The sequence below is a fragment of the Phaethon lepturus genome, unplaced genomic scaffold (genome assembly GCF_000687285.1).
Source record: "Phaethon lepturus isolate BGI_N335 unplaced genomic scaffold, ASM68728v1 scaffold4164, whole genome shotgun sequence".
Lineage (NCBI taxonomy): Eukaryota > Metazoa > Chordata > Aves > Phaethontiformes > Phaethontidae > Phaethon > Phaethon lepturus.
This window is the reverse complement of record NW_010535330.1, coordinates 29,094-52,629: the sequence shown is the minus strand read 5'-3', so window position 1 is coordinate 52,629 and position 23,536 is coordinate 29,094. Positions and strand designations below refer to the sequence as shown.

Here is a 23,536-nt window from a genome sequence, read left to right as displayed (position 1 = left end):
CAATGAGGAAACATAGACTGAAATATGGCACATACAAAAATTGTTTTTCCGCAGCATCAGTAACATTTAACTGCTAGTTACAAATATTTTTCCTGTCATCATATGGTAGTCCAATTGTCTGAGAAGATGAAGAACCTTTTGTTTTCCCACTCTGTAAGATTTTTATATTCTGACAAAATTACTCCTACCCTCAATCACTAGGATAAACACCAAGGATTTTCCAGATAATCAGAGACTCAAAGTATGATATTATGGTAGGAATTCTGACAACTTACATGGCACTGTAGTTCCAAACCTAGTAGGGTTCAGTACTATAAACCTGTTCTTCAAACTTCTTCGCCCCACTCCTTGGGCTCCAATTAAAACCAGTGTTTTCCTTTGGAAAGGAGGCATTTTGGCTACTTCCTCATAGATCTGGATTTCATGACGATCAAATTCTACATTGAGAAGTGTACGAGAATTATTTAATACATGGTCAGTACTGTAAGAAAAAAAATTAAGCAGTCTTGCTATATATCAACAGACAGAATGTGAATATAAATAGCACTCAAAGGCATTAAGCCTGATACAAGCTTTCTTGCTTTAAATTGGTATGGGCATAAAATAGTTACCCCTTCATGGACAGCATAAAGTCAGATTATTACCTTTATTTCCAAGGAGAAAATTCGAGATTGATCAGAATGGGAAAACCATCATTAACAATTAGTAGTTTTCACAGAGCCACAGAATATTTGAGGTTGGAAGGGACCTCTGGAGGCCATCTGGTCCAATCCCCCTGCTCAACCAGGGCCACCTGGAGATGGTTGCTCAGAACCACATCCAGATGGCTGTTGAATGGGAGTCTCCACAATCTCTCTGGGCAAACTGTGCCAGTGCTCAGTCATCCTCACAGTAGAAAAAGTGTTTCCTGATGTTCAGAGGGAACCTCATATGTTTTTGCTTGTTGCCTCTGGTCCCATCACTGGGTTCCTCTGAAAACAGCCTGGCTCCATCCTCCTTGCATCCTCCCTTCAGGTATTTATACACATTAATGAGATCCCCCTGGAGCCTTCTCTTTTCCAGGATGAACAGTCCCAGCCCTCTCAGCCTTTCCTCACAGGAGAGATGCTCCAGTCCCTTCATCTTCGTATGTCTGTATCTCTCTTGCACTGGGGAGGAGTCCAGTACCCTTCAGGTGTGGCCCTGCCAGTGCTGTGTAGAAAGGAAGGATCACATCCCTCCACCTGCTGGCAACAAAGCTTTCACTTCTTTTCTCTTTTAACACAAAATTCTTCTCTGACTTCCACCTACCAAAAGATGTATTGAGCACCACATCTTCACTGGTCACTATTGCTTTTAAACCAGAAAAACTTATCTGATCTATCAACTTTATAATCGATTATTTTACTGCAAATGTTTCAGCTTTGGATACACTAGACTCTGCAAGTTTAGAAGCCTAGAGAACTTTGATTCATATGTAATATTAAGAGATACCTGCATTTCTTGTAGTGAGATACATCATCTTTTTCTTTTTTTTGCTGCTTATTGTTCCGCAGAAAGGCCCTGGAAATAAAAATTAAGACAAACTCATCATTTTTGTTAAATATGTTTTTCTGAAGCTTATTTACATGAACATGTGCAAGTTTAGATTAATTAAATTTGTAAGGACTATTTGAAAATTTCATATATTCTAGGGCAGGAGATCACATCTATTTTCATACACATCAAATGGTACAGTAAGAACTGAACACAGAGAAAAAATTAATTTTCCTAGAAAAAAGCTTGTATAAAGCAGCAGAAAAATCCATCAAACATGTTTAATTTATTAATTTTCAGTGCATACTATTAAAAAAAAAGTTTTTAAGAGCTAATTCTTAGGCCTTTACCACCTCATTTAGCTTTTCATCAGCAGGTGGCAAAACTGATTCATGTTTCTCTGAAGATTAAGCATAGACTTTAGGCTTTGTCCTTCAGTCAAGGCCAAAATATAATAAGTGGCATTTCTTAATATTCTGTGTATTCTCACACAGTAGTTTTCTAGTATCTATGAAGTCAGGAAAAGCAAAATAAATGGGAGTCGGAGCAAAATCTATTCCTGAAATTCATTAAATCTCACCTGAGTTGTCCCAGTCCCTTCTAACAAAGGCCTTTCTCTTCTCTTCCAGGAACTGGCTAGGAATAAGCCCTGCACTTCCCCCTTCTTTGACATGACTAGCCTAGAAAAATAAAAAATAAAAATCATAGGTAACTTGTGGAAAAAACCATTTTTTTCATCAACATGGTGTTGACTGACTTTCACACTGCCAGAGTTTCTCAATATCATTCTCTAAATGATACATTTACTACTGAGACTTGGAAATTCAAACTCAGATGTGAATATTAGAATTCTGTCTTACAGTACTAGTGTGTTGCCATTGAGTATTAAAATTCAGAACATTTAAATAAAATAAATAGAAGTTTCACTACTGGTTCCCATTAAGTTAATAAGCTCCTATAGCCATAAACTTTTACCACCAAAATCCTAAATGGAATTCTATGGCTCCAAGACATTTAACTCTCAAGTGACAAAACTCAAGACTTTCTAGTACACAGCACGCTTACTTTGTATTCTTGAGCTGCTCCAAACAGATTCCAGTGCAGCTTATTAATTGTCATTTCACAAATAGTGACATGCCTTCAAAGCTTTGTGCACTAAGTAGCTACAGATTTAAAATCTTAGTAACATAAATATTCCTGGTAAATAAAGTTTGGCTAAGATTCTCTTCTTTTTCATGGCAAGCTCAATTCTCAGCAAGCTTAATCCATACAAGTGCACAGTTACAAAATGTTAGTTTTCTTCCCCAAAACTGGTTGGCCTGTCACTTGCTAACATGAACTGTTTACTTTTCAACTTGTACGCTTTTACCTATGACTAACTGATTTTTTACAGTTAGCAAGTTTTCAGTAACAGTCTAGCATTTCCAGAAAGCACATGAGAAACTAACCTTTTCTTCCCAGTGGCATGATCTGCATAGCAATACTTGCAACACAGTATGCTGGTTTAATGCATTTCATTTTTGCCACTGATTGAATATTTAAGATGTAAGACTTATTCCTCCTGGACTCCCACAAGTTACAAGCTGGAGAATTCAAAAAGCAATACTGAAGACAGCATGTAAGTTAAATGTCAAACTGCTCCAGAGCTTTGGGGTGTCTTAACTTCTGAAACTAATTAACTTGGCAGTCATATATTTTCTGTTTTCCCTCACACTTTTTATTCTCTTTCTTTCTGTTATTACTGTCATTGGCAAGCAACAGAATTCAGTAACAGTTATTGATGTATATTCTTCTATATTTTTATGGCTTTTAAATAAGTCACATATATATTGCTCTCAAGTAACGTTTGGCTCACTAGTTCTTGTTATTTAGCAAAAAGTGAGCAATACAGGGGTAGAAAGGGAAATTAGTAATGATAAACTCTTTGCCTGGATTGCCACTGCCACTTGCAATTTTAAGTATCTCAGTTGAGAAGTGTCTTAAAGGTTCACTCGTCCCACTTTCAAAGGCACTGATGATGTCTAATTGTGTGTCTTGAAAAAATAAAAATAGCATAAGCACTGGATTACATTTCTACTGAAGGACTGAATGTAGAACTACAACCTTAAAGTAGGATGAACTGTTAATATTTGAAATAGTGCCAAACAATCATTTTGATTATGAACATGCATGTTACAGCTCACAGACACTGACCACAACTGTGGAAATAAAAGATACAGCTTCTCCATACAAGCTATTTTCACCCTCTTCAAATTCACAGGGTTAATTTCCCTCTCCACAACTCTGAACACTCAGGAAGGAGTCCACTTCTTCCACAGTTGCTGTCAGGGAAGGCTTCCCACAGCCTAAGACTTTCTGCTAGAAATTGACCACTTAAACTGATTTTGGAATGTCTAGGCTTACAATACAAGAACGAAGACAAATAAATAGTAGCAACAGCAAAATGAGTGTTACATATACAATTTATATCACTCAATTTTCTCTAGTATTTCAATTGTTAATATCTTGATATTAGTTTGAAATTGGATTGCAGTGTAAATATTTTTCCTTGTATCTACTGTTAAATGGAAGTAGATCATAATTTAAAGAGTTTATTATTAAGGCAACTAGTGAACCTTTTTATTTTATTTTTTAAATCTTTTTACCAACCTGCCACCAATTTGGATCTTCCCGGTTTACAATCTGAAGAATTTCTCCTTTAGAAAATGTCAAACCTGCTTCTTTGCATGGGATGAGGTTGTCGTTATATGGATTATAATCAAAATGACACTTCACAAAAACCTGAAATGTGTAAAAATTTACAAAGCTCAAACATTATAAAACACATTCTTACTAATTTATCTGTCAAACTGAAGTAATGTCTTTACCTAAGGCATAAAAAGTTTGACAAGTTACATTTGGCAAGTAAAATGCAATCTATAGAAAGAATTAACATATACCAGGTGAGAGAGTAAAAATATTCAGCAGCGCAAACTTTGGCTGAAGCAGCTTCATGATAAAAATAAAAAGCCAACTGTTCTATTTGGACAATGTATTACAAAACACTAATTTTTGTATTTCAGTATATACAACTCTATTAGTATTCTGATTTTACTTAAAAATATAAAAAATTCTCAGAATGTGAGCACTGTATTCAAGGCTTGTGGAATCTTAAGAATTAATTTTGCCATGAACTTGTTTTAAAACAAACAAGATAAGTGAGTGCTTAAGACTCAAATTTGATGCAAGGGAAGAAACAGTAAGTTGCGTCAGTAGACTGGAAACATGTTTGAGTTTTTTCTACCAGGCTGGGGAGCAAAGGAAGCAGTGCACCTGCCTCAAATACAGCACACTGCCTTGTTGTCTACTCAATGTAAGCACAGTCTATTATAGTCACAGGCATTAAGACCCACTACCTGAAGAAGTTTCCAAGATGTTTCAGATGCACTAATTTAGAGCAACAAAGTACTTCTGCAGTGGGGAAATCAACAGCCTACAGCAACAACAAAAGGATAGCCACCATCCAAGTTCCCACTTAAGTCAGTGAGTTCAAGCTCATCTCATGAATTCAGTATGTTTCTGAATCCTATGAAACAGATTATTTGGACACTGATCATGTTATAAAACACATGCAGTTCACTGCAGTTTAGTGTGATTGTGGCTAGGTCATCAGAGGTCACTGGATGTCAAAGAAACATGCTTTACAAGTAGTATGCAAATGCTTATCAATCTTAGATATGGATTCAAATTTTTTAGGCAGGCATATTAGGCATGGTATTAATCTACTGAATAAACCCATTTCCAAAATATACTTAAAAGGTGAATACATGCATCTACAATTCAGCCTTTCTGCTAGCATTAAACACACAAATTAACCAAAATATTTCTAATCCAAAATCTTAAAATAATCTTATACGATAAAGTACCAAGCAGAAGTGCTTTTGACAGAATTATTAGAAATGTGCTACTGACCTGTTGAGGAATAACAGTGTCTCTGTAGCTGGGGAGAATCTTCAGAGTGACACTGCCACTAATATTTTTCAGCAGTTCCTGCAATTCTTTTGGATTGTTTCCAACCTCATGGCCATTCACCTCCTTAATAATGTCACCTACATGCAGAAGACCTTGTCGATCTATCATTCCGCCATGAAGAATTCGTGCTATTACCAGATCATTGTTCTCAACTCTAAACGTAACACCCTGAAAAAGGTATGTGACACCTAGTTTACCATTGTTTGAATTTCAATTTCATTTTACCATTATTTCAAGCAAAAATATACAGCTATGGAATATTCTGTCTACCCCAATAAAAACAGACAGTAATAGTTAGTACAGTGTAAGAGTTTCTAATACACAGATAAGCATCAGGTGACACAAAAGTGCTTTCAGACAAGGTTTTCATACGAATGACTGTATTGTTCTTGATTGCATGCAATCCTGTCATTTTGTATCAGTATCAAACAGATGTTGTGTTAGTTACGCTAGCAAGCATTCAGCTTAGTGACTGCCTATGCACTATCCCATAATTTCTTAAAGAGAACAGTATGAAGAACACGCATATCTTCTTATTTCAACCTCTCAATACTGATCCTATCACTCACTAAATTACACAACATAACAATGGAAATAATTAAAATGTAATGCAAGAAATCAGGCACATGCAAACATTTTCACTCGCACTTTAAATGACACACTCATCTTCAATTACTTACCAGTGGTTCTCCTGCTCTTTTGTGAATTCCAAGGATACGAATAGCATCTACTGGAACAATCTGGTTGTTCACTGAAGAATTATTGACTTCTGGGCTAGAAGGAGGGGAATCATAACATTTTGAAGCCACAATATCATGTGCTTCCAAGAGTGACTGCGAAGGAACAGAAAAAGCCTTTCTTAAGTCATGAAATAACTATTTGCAAAAGGATTTACTGCTGATTAACCACTGAATCTGCCCTTTTGGGACTAGAACATAAAACTTTTACTTCACATGGAATGGAGAAAAATGGACATACAAGTACCCACATGGCTTGAGAAGCCTACTGTCTTGGCAAATATGCTCTCTTTTGTAAGTACAAAAGCTTCTTCTTCAGGAAGTATAGGATAAATGTAATGTATTTCAGAGGAACATGTGATCTTGCAGGGAAGAAGATGGAAATAGGATTACCTAAAACAGTCTTTCACCTAATGAGATAATACCTGAGCAAATGGTTAAAGTAAATGAATAACTCACTGCAAAAAAATGAAGATAACTCATCACTAGATACTTGTGTTTAATGCCATAAAATTTTTCTCCACAGTAATTTGGATAATTACAGGTATGCAAGGATTTCTAGCAAGCTGCAGAATAAGTGCTTTCTGTTTGCATAAAGCCAAGGCAGAATTCTAGCACCAAATGAACCCAAGATGACAGAATTCACTTTCTGGAATACAAGACCTCAGACCTTATAGTTAATGGTGTTTTCACCAGTCTGCATACATGAATAGAGAGCAAAAGGAAGAGATCCCAATAAATATAATAATCTTTGGAAAACAAGGCAATTTAGACTTTATCTTCTTGTAAAAGATAGTTTAAGATTTAAAGAACAGATTCAGAAGACATACAGGTAAAACAAGATCGAACTTGTCAAAATTAGACAGTGGAGACTTTCTGTCTTGAAGAGGAAAAGGGACACCCCTGTAGCCACCATGTATGGTAGTTTAAGATAAAGCATCCTGTAGCGCAGAGAGTTTCACTGACAGATACAGGAAGAGGAAAAGAAGCAGGTAGAGGAGCTACCTACTGGGCCACAAACAACATAGCTTTGTTTCAAACAGTGACCTGATGAGATATGGGCTTAAGTTAGATCACTAACTGGTGTCAAGTAAGTAGCTAAAGAGAAGACACCAAGGACAGGACATCATAGGGACTGCCACTGACAGTAACATGCACATGCCAGAGGAAGACATCAAACTACTAGAAAGCAAAGCAGGTGAGCAGGTAACATTTAAGCAAATTTAACAACTTTGCTATGCAGTCTGCTCCATCCTTTTGTAAGCCACCACTAACCTAAAAGTTGTGCAACCGTATTAGTTTAGTGGTAAGCTCAGCATGCAAGCCCTCAAAGTATCACAAACATGAACAGTCATTTTAATCTGCCCGCTACATGATGACCCTGCTGATATTTCACAACTCGATGTTAGAAGGAGGTACTAATTCAGCGATTCTCCCTCTGCCATTAAGACTGTAAAGGCAGCTGCTTATTGTGGCTGCTCTGATACTGTGGACAGAAACCAAATCAAATTACATTAGGAAAAACAATAATTTATTTAAATCAGGCAGCTGTCAGATGGTAGCAATTTCTAATTCTTCATTATCCAAGACACATCCAATCCAGAAACCAGGAGAACAGATCTCTGTTTGCCCATGTTTGAAAGCAACATTTTTGGATCTTTCTACATTTCCAAAATGAAACCAACTAGCATCAACTACACATCCTAACACATTACCACCGACAAAACCAGGCAGGTACACCAGTATGATGCTTTCAGTTTTCTCTTTTGTTCACATGCTAGAACAAATTGTTCCCAAACTTTCTGGGCGCAAACCACTAGATTTCTTGTGGACCCTTATGCATAACAACACTTGTATAGCTCCCTGTCCTTAACGGTCATATAATTTATGATTACAGTCAAAAATTACTACTAAGCTAACTGTCTGTGTCATCTTTTCCAAATTGACATGCTCTGTAAGATTCTTCAGTTCTTAAATCTGATTCCATTCCACATTCTAATCCTTTTTGTTCACTCAGGTTTATGGATAAGCATTAATTCTTTCAGCTACTACTTAACCATCTCTCAATCACAAAACCTCTTTCCTGCTATCTACAAGATGGTTGGGTCTCAGAAGGACTATCAGGGACAGTACATTGCTGCACAGAATTATAAAATGGTTTCTTTAAGAAAAGTAATTTATTGGTTTCCTTAAAACAAGCCACAGTTAACTTATTACCTTTCCACACCAGTGTCTCAGTTCTGAAACTCAAGAATCTACACCAGTTTTATAAGATTGTTTCCAGCCAGACAGGTGACAGCACACATCAATGAAGAACACTTAAAACAAAGCCACCAGGCAACAGGGGCCATGCATCTGTATCCACTGTTGGACTACTCTAGGACATTTTATGTCACTCACAGTTACTTTCTTATTTCAGTAATATGGTTGAGTGATCTGAGAAATAACAGTTGCATGAACTTCACTTGTTTCTTTCTTACGGTATCTGAAAAAGTGATAACCTGTGATCCTGCAACTCCAGAGCTCCCCTGGAATCTAACCTTTCCCATACTGGTGCTAGAATACTTATAAAACCACTGCCAAGTCTGCAAAACAACATGAATTAAACAATCAACAACCATAAAACAGTTCAAAGTTTCCTCCATATCACATATGTAAACAGGATCAGCTGACTATCCAGGACTGGATAACTGTAGAAAGGTTCTCATGGAAAAAATGGCAATGTTGCTGGCATAAGGCATTTAGAAGAACCCTGCCTATCACAAGAGATATCACACAATGGACATACAGTCCTGTGGCACAGCATGGCCCCTTTGTGCAAGACATTGTCATAAAGTAATCCATAAACTTAGAACATACTTACTTCTTTATAGTAGTTTTCTGTGTCTGTATTCATTTGACAGGTTAAAAAAAAGGTAATTCAAAATTCAGTAAACAAATAAACATTAAACATTCACGGCTTTCTACAGTGCTGAAGCCAAGTTCAAATTCAAAATTTGTTTTTCCTAAAAAAATTCTCAGCACCATCTACACAAGTTATGAAGCATTGCCTCCTCTATGTGATAACTATTTCCCCAACTGTGATCCAACAGAACAATTAAATTACAAATTGGGAGCCAGAGGGTATACACAAGAGCAGAACCACCCTATAGTTGAATTTAGGACTCCTTTCCTAACACTCAGGCCTCAGCAGTACCTAAAATATTTCCATTCCTCTTTCATGCACTAAATATGTGCTAGTCTTCTCTGATAACACTGTTTAAAAATCAGAACTTAATAAACAGACTACAGGTCCCTAATGTACATGTGAAAAGAAGAGATTTTTTTAAAGGCTGTTCTGGAAAAGTGAGGAAATCATTTAAGATTTTAGAGAAATCAAGTGGGCTGGTAAGGAGGTATGAATACGTGGGAAAAATAACCCTATAAATTAGGTCTGTCTAGGAAGTAACTTAAGATCACTTTTCTAAAGGAAGTATTTTAAAGGTATGATTAGCCATTATAAAGCTAACTATTAGAAGAAAATATTGGCTGCTTTTCAGAATAAGTATTTTATTGCCAGCAGACTCTACTATTTAGGACGAATGGCTTACGTAACTCTTGGAAAGGTGAAAAATAACTGAACAAGTTCTTCCATAAGCAACAGAAGTGATTCTTCTGCATGTTTAACCCCTCCAGTAGATACTTTCAACTCCTCCCTTTTCCCTCAAGGCAACCTCTCTTACCACTTCTCTCTTCTGCCCTCCAGCTACTGTCTGGCAAGACTTGATGTAGCCTTATCTATGCACTGCATGTGCCAGCTGGCTCTTCAGTACATACTGGCCTTGATGGCCAGCTGTCAGTACTGTGAAACTCCTGAGAACTTAGTATCTTCCACACGTCGAACCCTGAAAAGTTTAGTTAAAACTGAAAGGGGTAAAGAGTGGAAGGGAAGAAAAAGAAAGGAATGAAAGGAGAAGAGAGAAAAGGGAGGGAACAGACAGTCAAGCATAAGAGTATAACCATACATGCACCTGTAAGTGCATCCATAAGCTAGTCCCTCCCCAATGTATCTTCCGTAAAAATGTGTACAAGAAATTAAGTTCTGTAATTCAATACCTTCAGCACTAAATGATACATTCAAATAAGCTGTTGCACTAATGACTTGTATACCACATTGGATAATTGTTGCCGAGGTAGGTTACAACTGCAAGATGACTGTGATAGAGTGGCACCATTCATTTTTAAAATACAAAATCAGCCTCTACAACAGTTACATAATAGTGTTTGAAACTTTAAAAAGAGTCAAGTCAAGTCAAGGTGGCTTGTTTACACATTTACTGAACTGGAGAAAGTATGTAAATTACATTTTCTATAATTACAAATTGCATTGTATTTTTCCTTTTTTTCCTTACAGGTCCCTCTTGCAGAATTTGGAATATGCATTCTTGCACCAAATGAGGCAGAAAGGATAACACTTATTTCTTGAGTATTTAGTTAATTTTCTGATTCATTTTCAGAGTGAGAGATATATAGGCTCCTCAAGCCTTAGAAGGAATATTGTATCCACATTTTGGTCTGCAAATTTTCCTAGAAGCTCTTCTAGAGTAGTCATAACTACAATATCAGTTAAATGAAAACATTTAATCAAAGTAATACTATTTTGGCCTCAGCTGTCTTTGTTGCAGGCCTCCACATGGGGAATGGAAGGACAAAATTAATGGCTGAAAAGTAAACCCTAATTTTAGGCTTCCAAACTGGATCACATCAGATCTACTTTTAAAAAGAAAGTAGCTAAGATGCTTTTTGCCTGTATGCAGCAGTCAAAACTGTTCACTGTTTCTGCAAATGAGACTGAAGGCCTCACAACAGGCAATTAGAAAAGAAGAAAAAAATCTCAAGTTAAAGCTGTTTAAGGCTTTTTTTTTTTTTAAATGAACTCTAATTCTGACAGAGTGAAAGATAGGTTAGTTCTCCAGGGCAGCATTTAACTATCTTAACCATCAAATAGTCTTTTCTCTTCCTTTCATACCTAATTCTTTCTGTACCGTCCAGGTGTTGCAGCAAATGAAATAGGGAGGTCTAGAAATAGCTTATTTCTCTTACATATCCATGACTCACTCAACAGTATAGTGAAAGAAGCAGCATGCAATCTTGTTCAGAGCGTACAATAATCATGACATGAATTTTTAAACTGGGTTCCAAGGAAGAAACAACAAACTGTGAACCAGTAGGTCTGATGTTGATACTAAACAAATTAGAAGAAGTTTCCATAAAAAACAGAATGATTAGACAAAATAGATCATGGGAAAGCATCACCATGCTTTAATAAAGGGAAGTCATGTTTCTCAAATCTAGTTAAGTTCCTTGAAAGAGTCACCAAGCATGGCAGTGAGGCAGTTACAGTTGATAATATAGCTCAATTTCCAAAAGACCTTTAGTAGGCTCCTTTGGCAAAGTCTTTTAAAGAAACAAAGCTACTGTAGGATAAACAGTAAGGCTTTCATGTGGATGAAAATATTGGTTAAAAGACAGAAGAATTGGGGCCAAGAATATGGTATCATTAGTTTTCACAATTCATGTCACCAGGGGATTTCCCATTGGCATCTGGGCTCAGTTCTAGACCTGCCAATACACTGACATGACAGATAAGTGGTCTAGGAAATGGGGGTGAGAAGTGAAATGACAGGATTTGCTGATGCTGCTAAACTATTCAAGAAGTAAACAACTGATTGTAACCTGCAGGAGCATCTCATGAGCAACAGAGTGAGAACAAGGCAAATGAAAGTCAACACAGACTGCAAGGGAAAACACAATCCTAATTTGACATATTAACCGACAGACTCAGAAGCGGTATCTCAGAAGTATAAACAGTACAAAGCCAAACCAAACCAAAAAAACCAACCCACCTCTATGTTTACTGAGCCTAGAGGAACCTGTTCTTTACTGAGGAGGTAGTCAAACACTGGAGCAGGTTTCCTAGAGGGGTGGTTGATGCCCCATGCCTGTCAGTGTTTAACAGGCATTTGGACAATGCCCTTAATAATATGCTTTAATTTTTGGTCAGTCCTCAAGTCGTCAGGCAGTTGGACTAGATGATCATTGTAGGTCCCTTCCAACTGAACTATCCTATCCTATCCTATCCTATCCTATCCTATCCTATCCTATCCTATCCTATCCTATCCTATCCTATCCTATCCTATCTACCAGCTGTTAAAAAGGCAAACCAAATACTGGGAATTTTTTAGGTAATGAGTAGCAGGTGCAATGGAAATTATTACACCACTTCATAAAACCATGCTGCTGTGAATGACTCTGGGAAGCTTTATACAGCTTTGCTTCCCTTCTTTTTATTTATTTGAGACAGACAGACACACATATACAGTCAGGTCTCTCAAATCACAAGTAACATGGACAAGCTGATTAAGAAATACTGTTCACTTTCTTTCTACCCAAGAACAAGGGGGTATTAAGTGCAGTTGACAGGTGACAGTCTCAAAAACAAAACAGCATACTCTCCACTCTGATGGGGGATGTTGTGAATGACAGATTTTTCCATGGGATCAAAAAACAGCTGAACAAGCTGATGGAAGAGACCACCACCACAGGTGGATGATGCTACTTCTCACTCAGAAGTCATAGAATCATTAAGGTTGTAAAAGACCTTTAAGATCATTAAGTCCAACTGTCAACTCAACACCACCATGCCCACTACACCATGTCCTGAAGTGCCACTTCCCTGGCAGCCTGTTCCAATGCTTGACATTTTTTGAATACTTCCAGTGATGGTGACTCCAGCACCTCCCTGGGCAGCCTGTTCCAATGCTTGACCACTCTCTCCATAAAGAATTTTTTCCTAATATCCAATCTAAACCTCCCCTGGTGTAACTTGAGGCCATTTCCCCTCATTCTTATCGCTAGTTACTTGGGAGAGGAGACCAACACCCACCTCGCCACAACCCCCTTTCAGGTAGTTGTAGGGAGTGATAAGGTCTCCCCTCAGCCTCCTCTTCTCCAGACTGAACAACCCTAGCTCCCTCAGCTGCTCCTCATAAGGCTTGTGCTCCAGACCCCTCACCAGCCCTTCTCTGGACATGCTCCAGTATCTCAATGTCCTTCTTGTAGTGAGGGGCCCAAAAGAAACACAGTATTTGAGGTTTGGCCCCACCAGTGCTGAGTACAGAGGCACAATCACTCCTGCTGGCCACACTATTTCTGGTACAGGCCAGGATGCTGTTGGCCTTCTTGGCCACCTGGGCACACTGCTGGCTCATGTTCAGCCAGCTTTCAACCAGTACCCCCAGGTCCTTTTCCACCGGGCAGCTCTCCAGCCATTCGTCCCCAAGCCTGTAGCGTTGCATGGGGTTGTTGTGACCTAAGTGCAGGACCTGTCACTTAGCCTTCTTAAACCTTATACAGCTGACTTCGGCACATCGATCCAGCCTGTCCAGATCCCTCTGCAGAGCCTTCCTACTCTCGAGCAGATCAACACTCCCGCCCAATCTGCAAACATACTGAGGCAGCACTCAATCCCCTCATGCAGATCAAGTCTGAGCAACAAATCACTAAATCCTCACAAAACATTTTGGAAGGTATCACTATTGGCTTGTTCTAGCCTTACAGTCTTCACTCGATGCCTACTGCTGGGGGCAGGGAAGGAAAACAGAAGAGATATATGTTAGATGGATGTTTAATATACAATTAGGAACCACTAACAGAAGATCAGAGCAAAACTGTAAAGTTAATGTAGCATACATTCACTTTCAAGTCTGCTTTCTCTAAATCAAACAACAAAAAAAGGTAAAAGAAATAGTATAAATATCAGCATTTTTCTTCACCAGGTACTTTGGAACTTTTAAATTAAATGTGTGAGTTGCTCAAGCCTGAACTAATGGAGTAACTGACATCAGCATCATGTTGTCTCTCTGTAAATATGACCACTGAACAGGAATGAATGCTGGGTTTGCCTTAGCATTGGCTGTTCAACCTCATTAAAATTCTTCTTTGAGCTCAGTCTCCTGCAGGCCATTTCCAGTCTCCACCACAAAGATTCTTTGCCCAGTTGGTCTCTGGTCTTTGCCATCTCTCTCCACAGATCATTGCTACAGTGCCTTTTAAAGTCAGTCCACTCCAGCACTTCACTTAAGTCCTTTTCATATTTTGATTCATCCTCTTTGACTTGTCAACTTTAGTTTCTCTAATACAATGGATCTTTGTCAGATCTGTCACTGCACCAGTTGGCCCCCAATTCCAGGTTTTTTGCATTGTAACTATCAATTCTTACAAACTTATCCTTTCCTTTTCCAATACCAATTTCTGCTAAGGGATCAAAGACTCATTTGCAGGTGTATTCACCAGTAAGCCTCCAAATCACAGTCTTTGATCCCTTAGCTATGATGCCTTTCTGGACAAATAGGGACACAAGGGAGGCTAACACTTGTCCTCAGAAGAGGCAGAGGAACCATCAGCACTCAGAATAGCTACTACCTCAAAAGCTGAGCTCTTAAAGTGTTTCCTCTTCCAACAGGCCACACCACCGCTTGACAGCATTTCCAGTATTAAACAGTAATGCACTTATGCTACGTTTGTATAATGTATAACTGAAAATTCAGGAAAAAAACTTTTTATGTTTAAACTCATATACCCAAAAAATGTCTATGGCTATACCAGTCTGCCAAAAGAAGCACATTTCTACTGTAGCAGAAGGTTTGCTTATGTTCTTCTACAGGATACCTATGGCTAAGTACTGAAGTCAGCTGAAGCCTGCCTGGAAAGTCCAGAATCTACCAAGGATTCACAAACCCTAGCCTTCAAGGGTCAGTATGGAAGCTGGTAATAGAATGGCAGCTATGGAAAAACATCTGCTTTTGACAATCATGTGTCAAAACTTCACTTAAGTAGAGCAGCAGTAAGAGGGATGCAGAGTTTCAACTTAAGTTGCAGTGCAGATCGCGTCATAGAAGAATCATATTCATTCACTCTGCAAACTGTACATCTTACACGTGGGTATGAATGCCAACAGCTGAACTGAAATGCAGAATGGTCAGTATCAGTAACTGAGACTACCTGGAAATGCTAAGGATGAAACCTTCAGGGAATTGTTATGGAAACTCCACTCATATAGGAAGTAAATGTCCAAGATTTATAACAGAAACGCCAGTGGATTTTAATGCAATGAGTGAAGATATTCTTGAGACAATATCAAAGAATAAAATCATGTTCATAACGCCACATGGCTTCTGCTTTACCTTTCATTTGGAGTAAAATCCTACATATTAAAGTTTGCTACAGTTCAGGTTTTGTTTCATTATTATTCCTAGATCATTATATGGACACTGATACAGTAAGAGTTGGTAATACACAGTAAAAAGGTGGCACCTGAAAATGAGGCTCCTTGAGTATTCCAACCAATTCTGCAATATTTTCATCTTTATTTACTAAGGGACTGATGTCTTCAAGAATTTCATTCACCAACTCCAGGTTGTTGTCACTGACAGCCTCAAGTTTAGAATCTTCCAGTCGCTCATGAGCCTGTAAGATTAAATATATGAGAATATACTGTAAATAAGATTCAGGTACTTCCAATTTATAAAGCTTTTATATAATTTATTGGTGCAACCTTTAGCAGGAAAGCCAGAAAAATTACATATAGTATAATCTGTGTATTTTATCTTTATAACTGCTGAAGGATTTTGCATGCTTAAACTTTATAAGCAGCACCTGTCAGAGATGCTTTTATGTCCTTATTTCCTATAAACTCTATGCTATATACACACCAAACAGTTCCGCCTGGACAGCAAAACACCTCAGATCTTTTCTGCTTCAGAACCAAGTACAAGTACATCTTCTAGAAGAAGGACAAAAAAGGAACTATGGGATCTGCTCATAAAAAAATAAAGCCTGCAAGAGAAGCATTTACTCCAGGCTCCTCCCATTCAAACACCTTCAAAACAGCAAATCCTAAAGGAAAGTCTGCATAACTAAAGCAAATGCTAAAGAAAAGTCTGCAGCAAAGGCGGCTAACAGTATCCTGGGCTGCATTAAGAGTGCTGCCAGAAGGTCAAGCTCTACTCAGCACTGGCAAGGCCACACGTGGAGTACTGTGTACAGTTCTGGACATACTAGAATAGAGTCCAGTGAAGGGCCACAAAGATGAAGAAGGGACTGGAGCACATGACATGTGAGGAAAGGCTGAGAGAGCTGGGACTGTTCAGCCTGAAGAAGAGAAGGTTCCAGGGGGGTCTCAACAATGTGTATAAATACCTGAAGAGAGGGTGTAAGGACAGAGCCGGGCTCTTTTCAGTGGTGCCCAGTTTCAGGACGGGAGGCAATGGGCACACACTGAAACACAGAAGGCTCTATCTGAACATCAGGAAACACTTTTTCCACTGTGAGGGTGACTGAGCACTGGCACAGTTTGCCCAAAGAGGTTGGAGTCTCCCTCCTTGGAGATATTCAACAGCCATCTGGACATGGTTCAGGACAGCCATCTCTAGGTGACCCTGGTTGAGCAGGAGGGCTGGACCAGATGCCCTCCAGAGGTCCGTTCCAACCTCAACTATTCTGTGATAACTTTTAATCTCATTCTAGAGCTACTGCTGCAGACATAATCCTTTCCTAAACACTGCAGATACTTAAATTCATTAAAAGGTAAGAGCTTTGAGCTGCAAGAGCAACATCTCATAAATCTGAATAATTCACTCACTCACTACAGGTAGTCCTGAATCATAAAATTAGGGAATAAGAGGAGACCAAAAATAACTAAGATTCTCTATGCACTCAATTAAGAGTTATTTCCAACACTGTAGCAACAAGAATTTCAAAAAACAACAATCATTTGACAGCTAAAAACACAACAAATAACAGATGTATTTGGGTGTCATCTATATATACTTCCCATATATATAATTTGAAGGTATGCACACACATCTACTTTCTTATAAGTGCTTTAAAACATTTTGCTAAAACCAGAACACTTTGTTTTCTGAAATATCCAAGTATTAAATTCTACTTCATATCTATAAAATGGTATTTCTGCAGGACTGATGATAACACACTGGAAAGCCTAACTTAACATAGAGAAAGATATTTCAAACATTCCCCAACACCAACACACACAAACAAAATGACCATGATTACAAAGTCATAGGAAGTTTGGCACCTACACACATTCTCCTTAATAAGGGAATGCTATTTTGTACATAATACATAGAGTAAACAATATCCTTCTTTTACAGTTTACTTCTTTTACAGAAAGTAAAAACACAACTCTATTGACTTTTAAACATACTCCAACTGCAAAACCTTTATAAGGTCAGAGAATATGGGTTACCTTCTTTCTCATTAATTTTCTTTAAAATACTACCATTAACACAGAATATAATGTAAACACAAATATCCTCACCCTTCACCCCAAAATTAAGGCCATGTATACACTGGGGAACAGTACATCAGTCAACAACCCCTGATGCTGTAATATGTTGGGGAGTAGCAGGATATGGAGTGGTATGATTAATTAAAAAAAAAAAAACAAAAGGAATAGCTAACTTAGATATTGCTATTAATTTGTTTTTTCATTTCAGAAATAGTAATACTGAATGGAGACTTTTGATTCGTTCAATATTCATTATACTTGCTAAATGTTCAAACAGTAAAGCTTTTACCTCCAACAATCTGACATCCTAAATACTGGACTCAATGTTTATAGATTACTCCTAAGGTGTTTCCTTGGTCTGGATTAGGCATTCACCCAGTATGCTGTAGGCTATGCTACAATATTAAAAGAAATAGTGTAACTGCAGAAAAGATGATAAAGTTTTGACGTTCAAAAGAGTAGTTAACAATCCAGCAGAAGAGAGTTTTGATAAGACAGTTCAGCAGCAAAACTCACGCATGTTCCAAATTCAACAACTGTTTTCAAAAAAGCATAAAAATTCTAAAGGCTACTTAGTATTGAACATAAACCTCAGCACCAGAGAGACATGGACCTGTTGGAGACGGTCCAGGGGAGGGCCACAAAAATGGTCAGAGGGATGGAACACCTCCCCTATGAAGAAAGGCTGAGAGAGTTGGGGTTGTTCAGCCTGAAGGCAGCTCTGGGGAGACCTTACTGCAGCCTTAGAGTACTGAAAGGGGGGTTATAAGAAAAATGGAGACAAACTTTTTAGCAGGGCCTATTGCAATAGGACAAGGGGCGATGGCTTTAAACTAGAAGAGGGTAGATTTAGATGTAAGGAAGACATTTTTCATGATGAGGGTGGTGGGACAGGTTGCCCAGAGACGTGGTAGATGCCCCATCCCTGGAAACATTCCAGATCAGGTTGGGCGGGACTCTGAGCAACCTGATCTAGTTGAAGATGTCCCTGCTCATTGCAGGGGGGTTGGACTAGATGATCTTTGGAGGTCCCTTCCAACCCAAACTATTCTATGATTCTGTGATTCTATAAACACCAGTAAATGACAGAAAATACATTTTACAGTGATTATAGTTACCCCCACCACCACCTACTGAAGAATGGAAAGGCACAGTAAAAGAACCCTATCTCAAAAAAGATAATAAAGGAAAAAGAAAAAGCTTTTATGTTTCTGGCCTGGTCTGAAATGAATCTGCTTAAATAATCTGACCATCTCAGGGTCCTGAGAATTGCCTATTCACAAATGGATATATGTGAACTATATATACTTCATGAAATGTGTTGTCATTTTGATCTTGTCCTTATTTAGCTCTGCTGGTTAGGACTGAGGTTTTGGGTTTAATTCTGAAATAACTACAAAAGAAAATATGAGTGCAGTCATGCCACATGAACAACATTAAAACCTTTCAGCATTCTAGATAAAGCAAGTTTATACTTAAGAATCTGTTTCCACTACAAGCACTGTTTTACATCTGCTAGTCATTCAATTCCACATAATTGTAATTGGCCATTAAAGCACAAATTATTGATAAGAAAAAAATGCTTTGCAATGAACATTTTAATGATAAATACTAAATTAAAGACGACATATGCAGCAGATACTGAAGTTGGAAACAACTCTAAGTAAGAAAACGCTTTTACTTACTCTAGTAAATTTAGTACACAAATCCTTCCTTCTGCAGTCATCTCACTAGCAGATGAGACACTTCCATTATTTCTAAGTTTATTACTATGCAATGTCTTCCACTTACAACAAATATTTTTGAACAACTAAAAGAAGTAAATTCTTGTATAAATTCTTATGAGTCTTCCTTTCCAGATTTTTATACTGCGCAAAATCCCTGCACAAAAATCCTTTAGCTTTACAGAGTATTTCATGCCTGCCCAGAGGGCACTGCTTTCAGATGTCTATTCGTATTAAAGAGACAGCTACATTTAAGTTAACTGTTTTTCCCCTCACGAAAGGAGCTTATTTTTATGAAGTAGGATTAAGAAAGAATATAAGTGCTATGCAATATTGACTGCATCTCCTACTGGTAAGGTCAGCTACATTTTAATTACAGAGTCCAAATATTTTTTTTTGTAAGTATCACCTTACATATTTATAATTGATTGCTACCATATATAAGTAAAAGACTTTCTTAATGCATGACCAAAACTAAGGATAGCCCATGTCTCAAAGAGCTGACACTCGAAGGTCTCAACATTGCTCTAAGATCCAGGAAAGGGCATGGAGAGAACATTCCACGGGGCTGATCAGAAAGTTGTTTTGAGCCAAAGACAAAAAGAAAACTTGTTTATGCCATGGGGGAAAGAAGGTTATTGCTCTCACTTTTCATCTTGGAAAAAAAACGTTAAAAGTCAGAAGGCATATGGGTTTTGCACACAACAGTGGTCACAATACACAAGTATTTTTAGATCTTCTTCATAAATAATGTTACCACATTATTTCTGAGGTCTCTGAATTTTTCTTCTTCTAGAGTCTTCCATACAATAAATCATCGTGCACAGAAATTACATTATACCAAATCTTCACCTTCAAGAACTCTTAGAAGTATTGTAATAAGATGTCCTGTACATAAAAGCTATTGTTAATAGCTCAATCCATACTCAGTGTTCACACAATAATTTAAGAGTTAAAATACTTCTAGATTCCACTTAGAGCAGCAAGTTTAAATACCTTAGCAAGTGATCTTACAATAGGGTTTTCCATAATTCCTTTAAGAAAAATCAGGTCTATTTCTTCAGCGCCTGTTGATGTCGGCAGATCAGTAAGGTTATCCAGGACCTGCTGCATGGCTGCTGACAAAAACAAAAACAAAACGTAAGTACTGACCAAAATAAGCTTGCATAAATAGCAAAAGCTCTGGGAAACACTACAATATTAACTTCAGAGATGTTAAGCAGCCGACTACATCTACTGAGAGCAAGTAGACAGAACAGAAAAACAACTTTTTTTTTTGTTTCAAAGATGGAAATAAAGGATCTATCCAAATCCTTATCACCACAATCAACTTAAATCCAGGCCCAGCAGCACATTCCTTTCAAGACTCGCTACTACTTAAAGATTGAAAAAACCAAACAGTATAAACTATGTATAAGGTATGCATAATCTTCCAAATGCAATAAAAGCAACCCATTCATGACTCTCTTCATTTAATCTCTCTTTCAGAGGAAGTTTGCAGCCCTCATACATACACCAACCAACTACAAGTTTTACAATGCTTGTATACGCAGATGTCGCTGTTTTTAAAATGAACACATAGTTCCAAATGACTTTTTTTTTTAATCAAAAATGTGCTTCCAAGGCAGCTTTTACCTCGGGAACAATTGTGCCCATCCCCAGCAGTCCTTTACAAACATTTCTGACTTCCTGCACTCCAGCACTGGGCAGATGGTGCAGATGCTAACACCAACCAGGCACCACAACACACTGCAATGGGGAGTATATCCTACATTGAAAAATATATTGTGCCTGTCCAGTACCCTCAGTTGAGATTTTCCTGGCTATCTACAGACTCAGAAAGAACTGCAGCAACTTGTGTGAGAGTGAACAATGGTTCAGAAAAAGTCAGAAAATCCCACCATCCCGTGTCTTGTCCTGTGAAGTCACTGAGGTAAGCGATGAGAATTTATTTTATAACTGTGTGCTTCAACTCTCCCACTTAAGCTAAAGTTGAACAAAACAGAACTTTTATGTTAGACAACAGGTTCAGTATGGTCACGTATGACAGAGTTCTTGTGCATCTGGGCACCTGTGCAGCAGCCCTTAGCAGGGATTACATCAGCTAGACCCGAGCTTGCAGAGATGTGCAGGCTGAGCACAAAAGGGGCACCACTAGAGACAGTTATGATGTCCTTCACAGGGTAAATGGTCATTCTTTCCCTGTTTTCCAACATGTGACTAAATATTCTTATCTTGTAGTATTATCTTAGCAGTGTATAACCTATACTGTTCTTGTTTTTGACTGTATTCTTGTAAACTCCTGCCGAGTTTTATGTGCATGCTCACACACATACACAGGTATTTAAAAAAAAAAAAAAAAAATCTTCTGTCAAGATCCCCAACAAGCTAAAAAGCATCTGCATATTACATAGTAGCATACATAAAGAAAACTAGAAAGCCTATATGCCACTTCTCCCACACAGGAATTTACCCTTAATGTTCCTCATTGCTTTATAATGAAAGCTATTATGAAACACTGCACAGTGACAGAACAAACAGCATTTCTCAACACCTACTTTCTAATTTCAATTCTTCCTAGAAAATTCCATCCCAAGAAAAAACCTTCTGGCCATTCTTTCTGTCAAGTGGAACTTGACTTTTCAACAATCAAATCATCTTGTGTGGCACATTTTAACTACAGACGTGTATGTCAAAAGACTGCATTTTTAAAAAATGTTTTAACCATACTTCTCACTTTCAAAAAGTGAATTTTCTGTGAAACCATGAGTAGGAGGGAAAATGACACTTACTTTATGCTTTCAGATTTTGAAGTATTATTTCTACTTTTTAATAGACAACGTGCTGTCAGCAATCACACATTACGTAAAGTCACCAAATCAACCTGTAAATAGCCCACATCTTCCTCAGACTAGGTATGTCCTGTAGCTTGACTAGTTCAGTTGCAGATGCAACTGCCTTGTTTCACATTTTCTCAATTCCCAGTTATAGATTCATGAGTCTTAATGCAGTCATGTAAGCTATAGTATTTGCAGAAGTTGACAGAAGTTTCTAGCCAATTTACAGGGTGTACTAGGTGCTGCATAAATACTGCAAGTGTTATAATAATAAGCTTTCTTTAAATTTTTAATGGTTATGTAAATTGTTTTTAAAGGACTTCAGGTTAGCACTTTTGTTCTTATAAATAATGAGTGAAAATATAAAGCTTCCTGCAGGTCAAAGCATGCATCTCAACTACCAGTTGCAATTTGTAACACTTGGTGCTGACAGAGGCGTGCATAATAAAGATACTCCATGTTAATAAGCTGTTTCTTCCATAACCCTTTCAGAATTCTGCCTATCTTAGAATGATCAAATTGAAAAATAAAATCTCTATATAGAAACTTTATCATCAAGGAAAAACTGTTAAGAGCAACATTAAGCTTCACAAGAATGACTTTCAACTTTTGTACAGCTAGACAGGGTATTTTCAAATTAATATTTTATTTAATAAAGGTTTCACAAGTTGTAGCATCAAAACTGCGTAAGTATATTTTAGCATTCTTGGAAAGCAGCAAACACCTTTATCAACATGCAGAATTCAAAAAATTCAAAGGCAGACTTGCATTACAGGTGATCAAAACCAGCTGTTTTTCAGAAATAGCTTCCTATTGCTATGCATCTGATGGTTGCCTTCTCTCATGGCAAAATCATCGTGGCAAGAATCTTCTTAGCTGTAAATAGTGTTGGCTCAATATTAGAAAGAAAAAGAAAAAGGTAGGCATATGTAAGTTGGCATAAAGCACCTTTACTCACCCTGGATTGTTTATGTTTAAACACAATGTGGATCTCTATATTGTCTCAGTGTAGCTAGTTCCCCATCTTAAATGGAAGATCTTTCTAGGTAGGTGAATAAAAAAATAATACTGCTACGTACCCCTTTATTTTAACCAGCTACAAGGTTAAATAAAAAAAAAAAATCTAGCACAAGAGAGAGCTTTAAAAGGAAGATTCAACAAAGTCTTAGCACCTGTTACCTAGTACATGTTAACTAGAAACTAGAGCAACTTTTATATGCTTCACTGTGTTTATATGCTTCATAATGTTTCACTGCTTTACATTCACCTGGCAAAAAAATTCAGAACATGACGAAATTTTTTCAAAAAGTCATCAAGAACAGCTTCCAACAGGAATTATGTCAGCTGGTTTATTAAAAAATA

The 23,536-nt window shown here is 37.7% G+C and overlaps 1 protein-coding gene across 1 annotated transcript; it reads right to left on the bottom strand.

Annotated features, from left to right (window-relative positions):
• Window positions 1-275: 275 nt before the first annotated feature.
• On the bottom strand, window positions 276-20,454 carry MPP6 (membrane protein, palmitoylated 6 (MAGUK p55 subfamily member 6); the record flags this gene model as incomplete). Its single annotated transcript, XM_010285765.1, has 8 exons — window positions 20,334-20,454; window positions 15,618-15,770; window positions 6,207-6,359; window positions 5,467-5,694; window positions 4,165-4,296; window positions 2,096-2,195; window positions 1,474-1,542; window positions 276-437 (listed from the first exon to the last, which is right to left on the bottom strand). Coding segments are annotated over exons 1-8 (1,114 nt in total), but the record flags the coding sequence as incomplete, so codon positions are not given.
• Window positions 20,455-23,536: the final 3,082 nt, after the last annotated feature.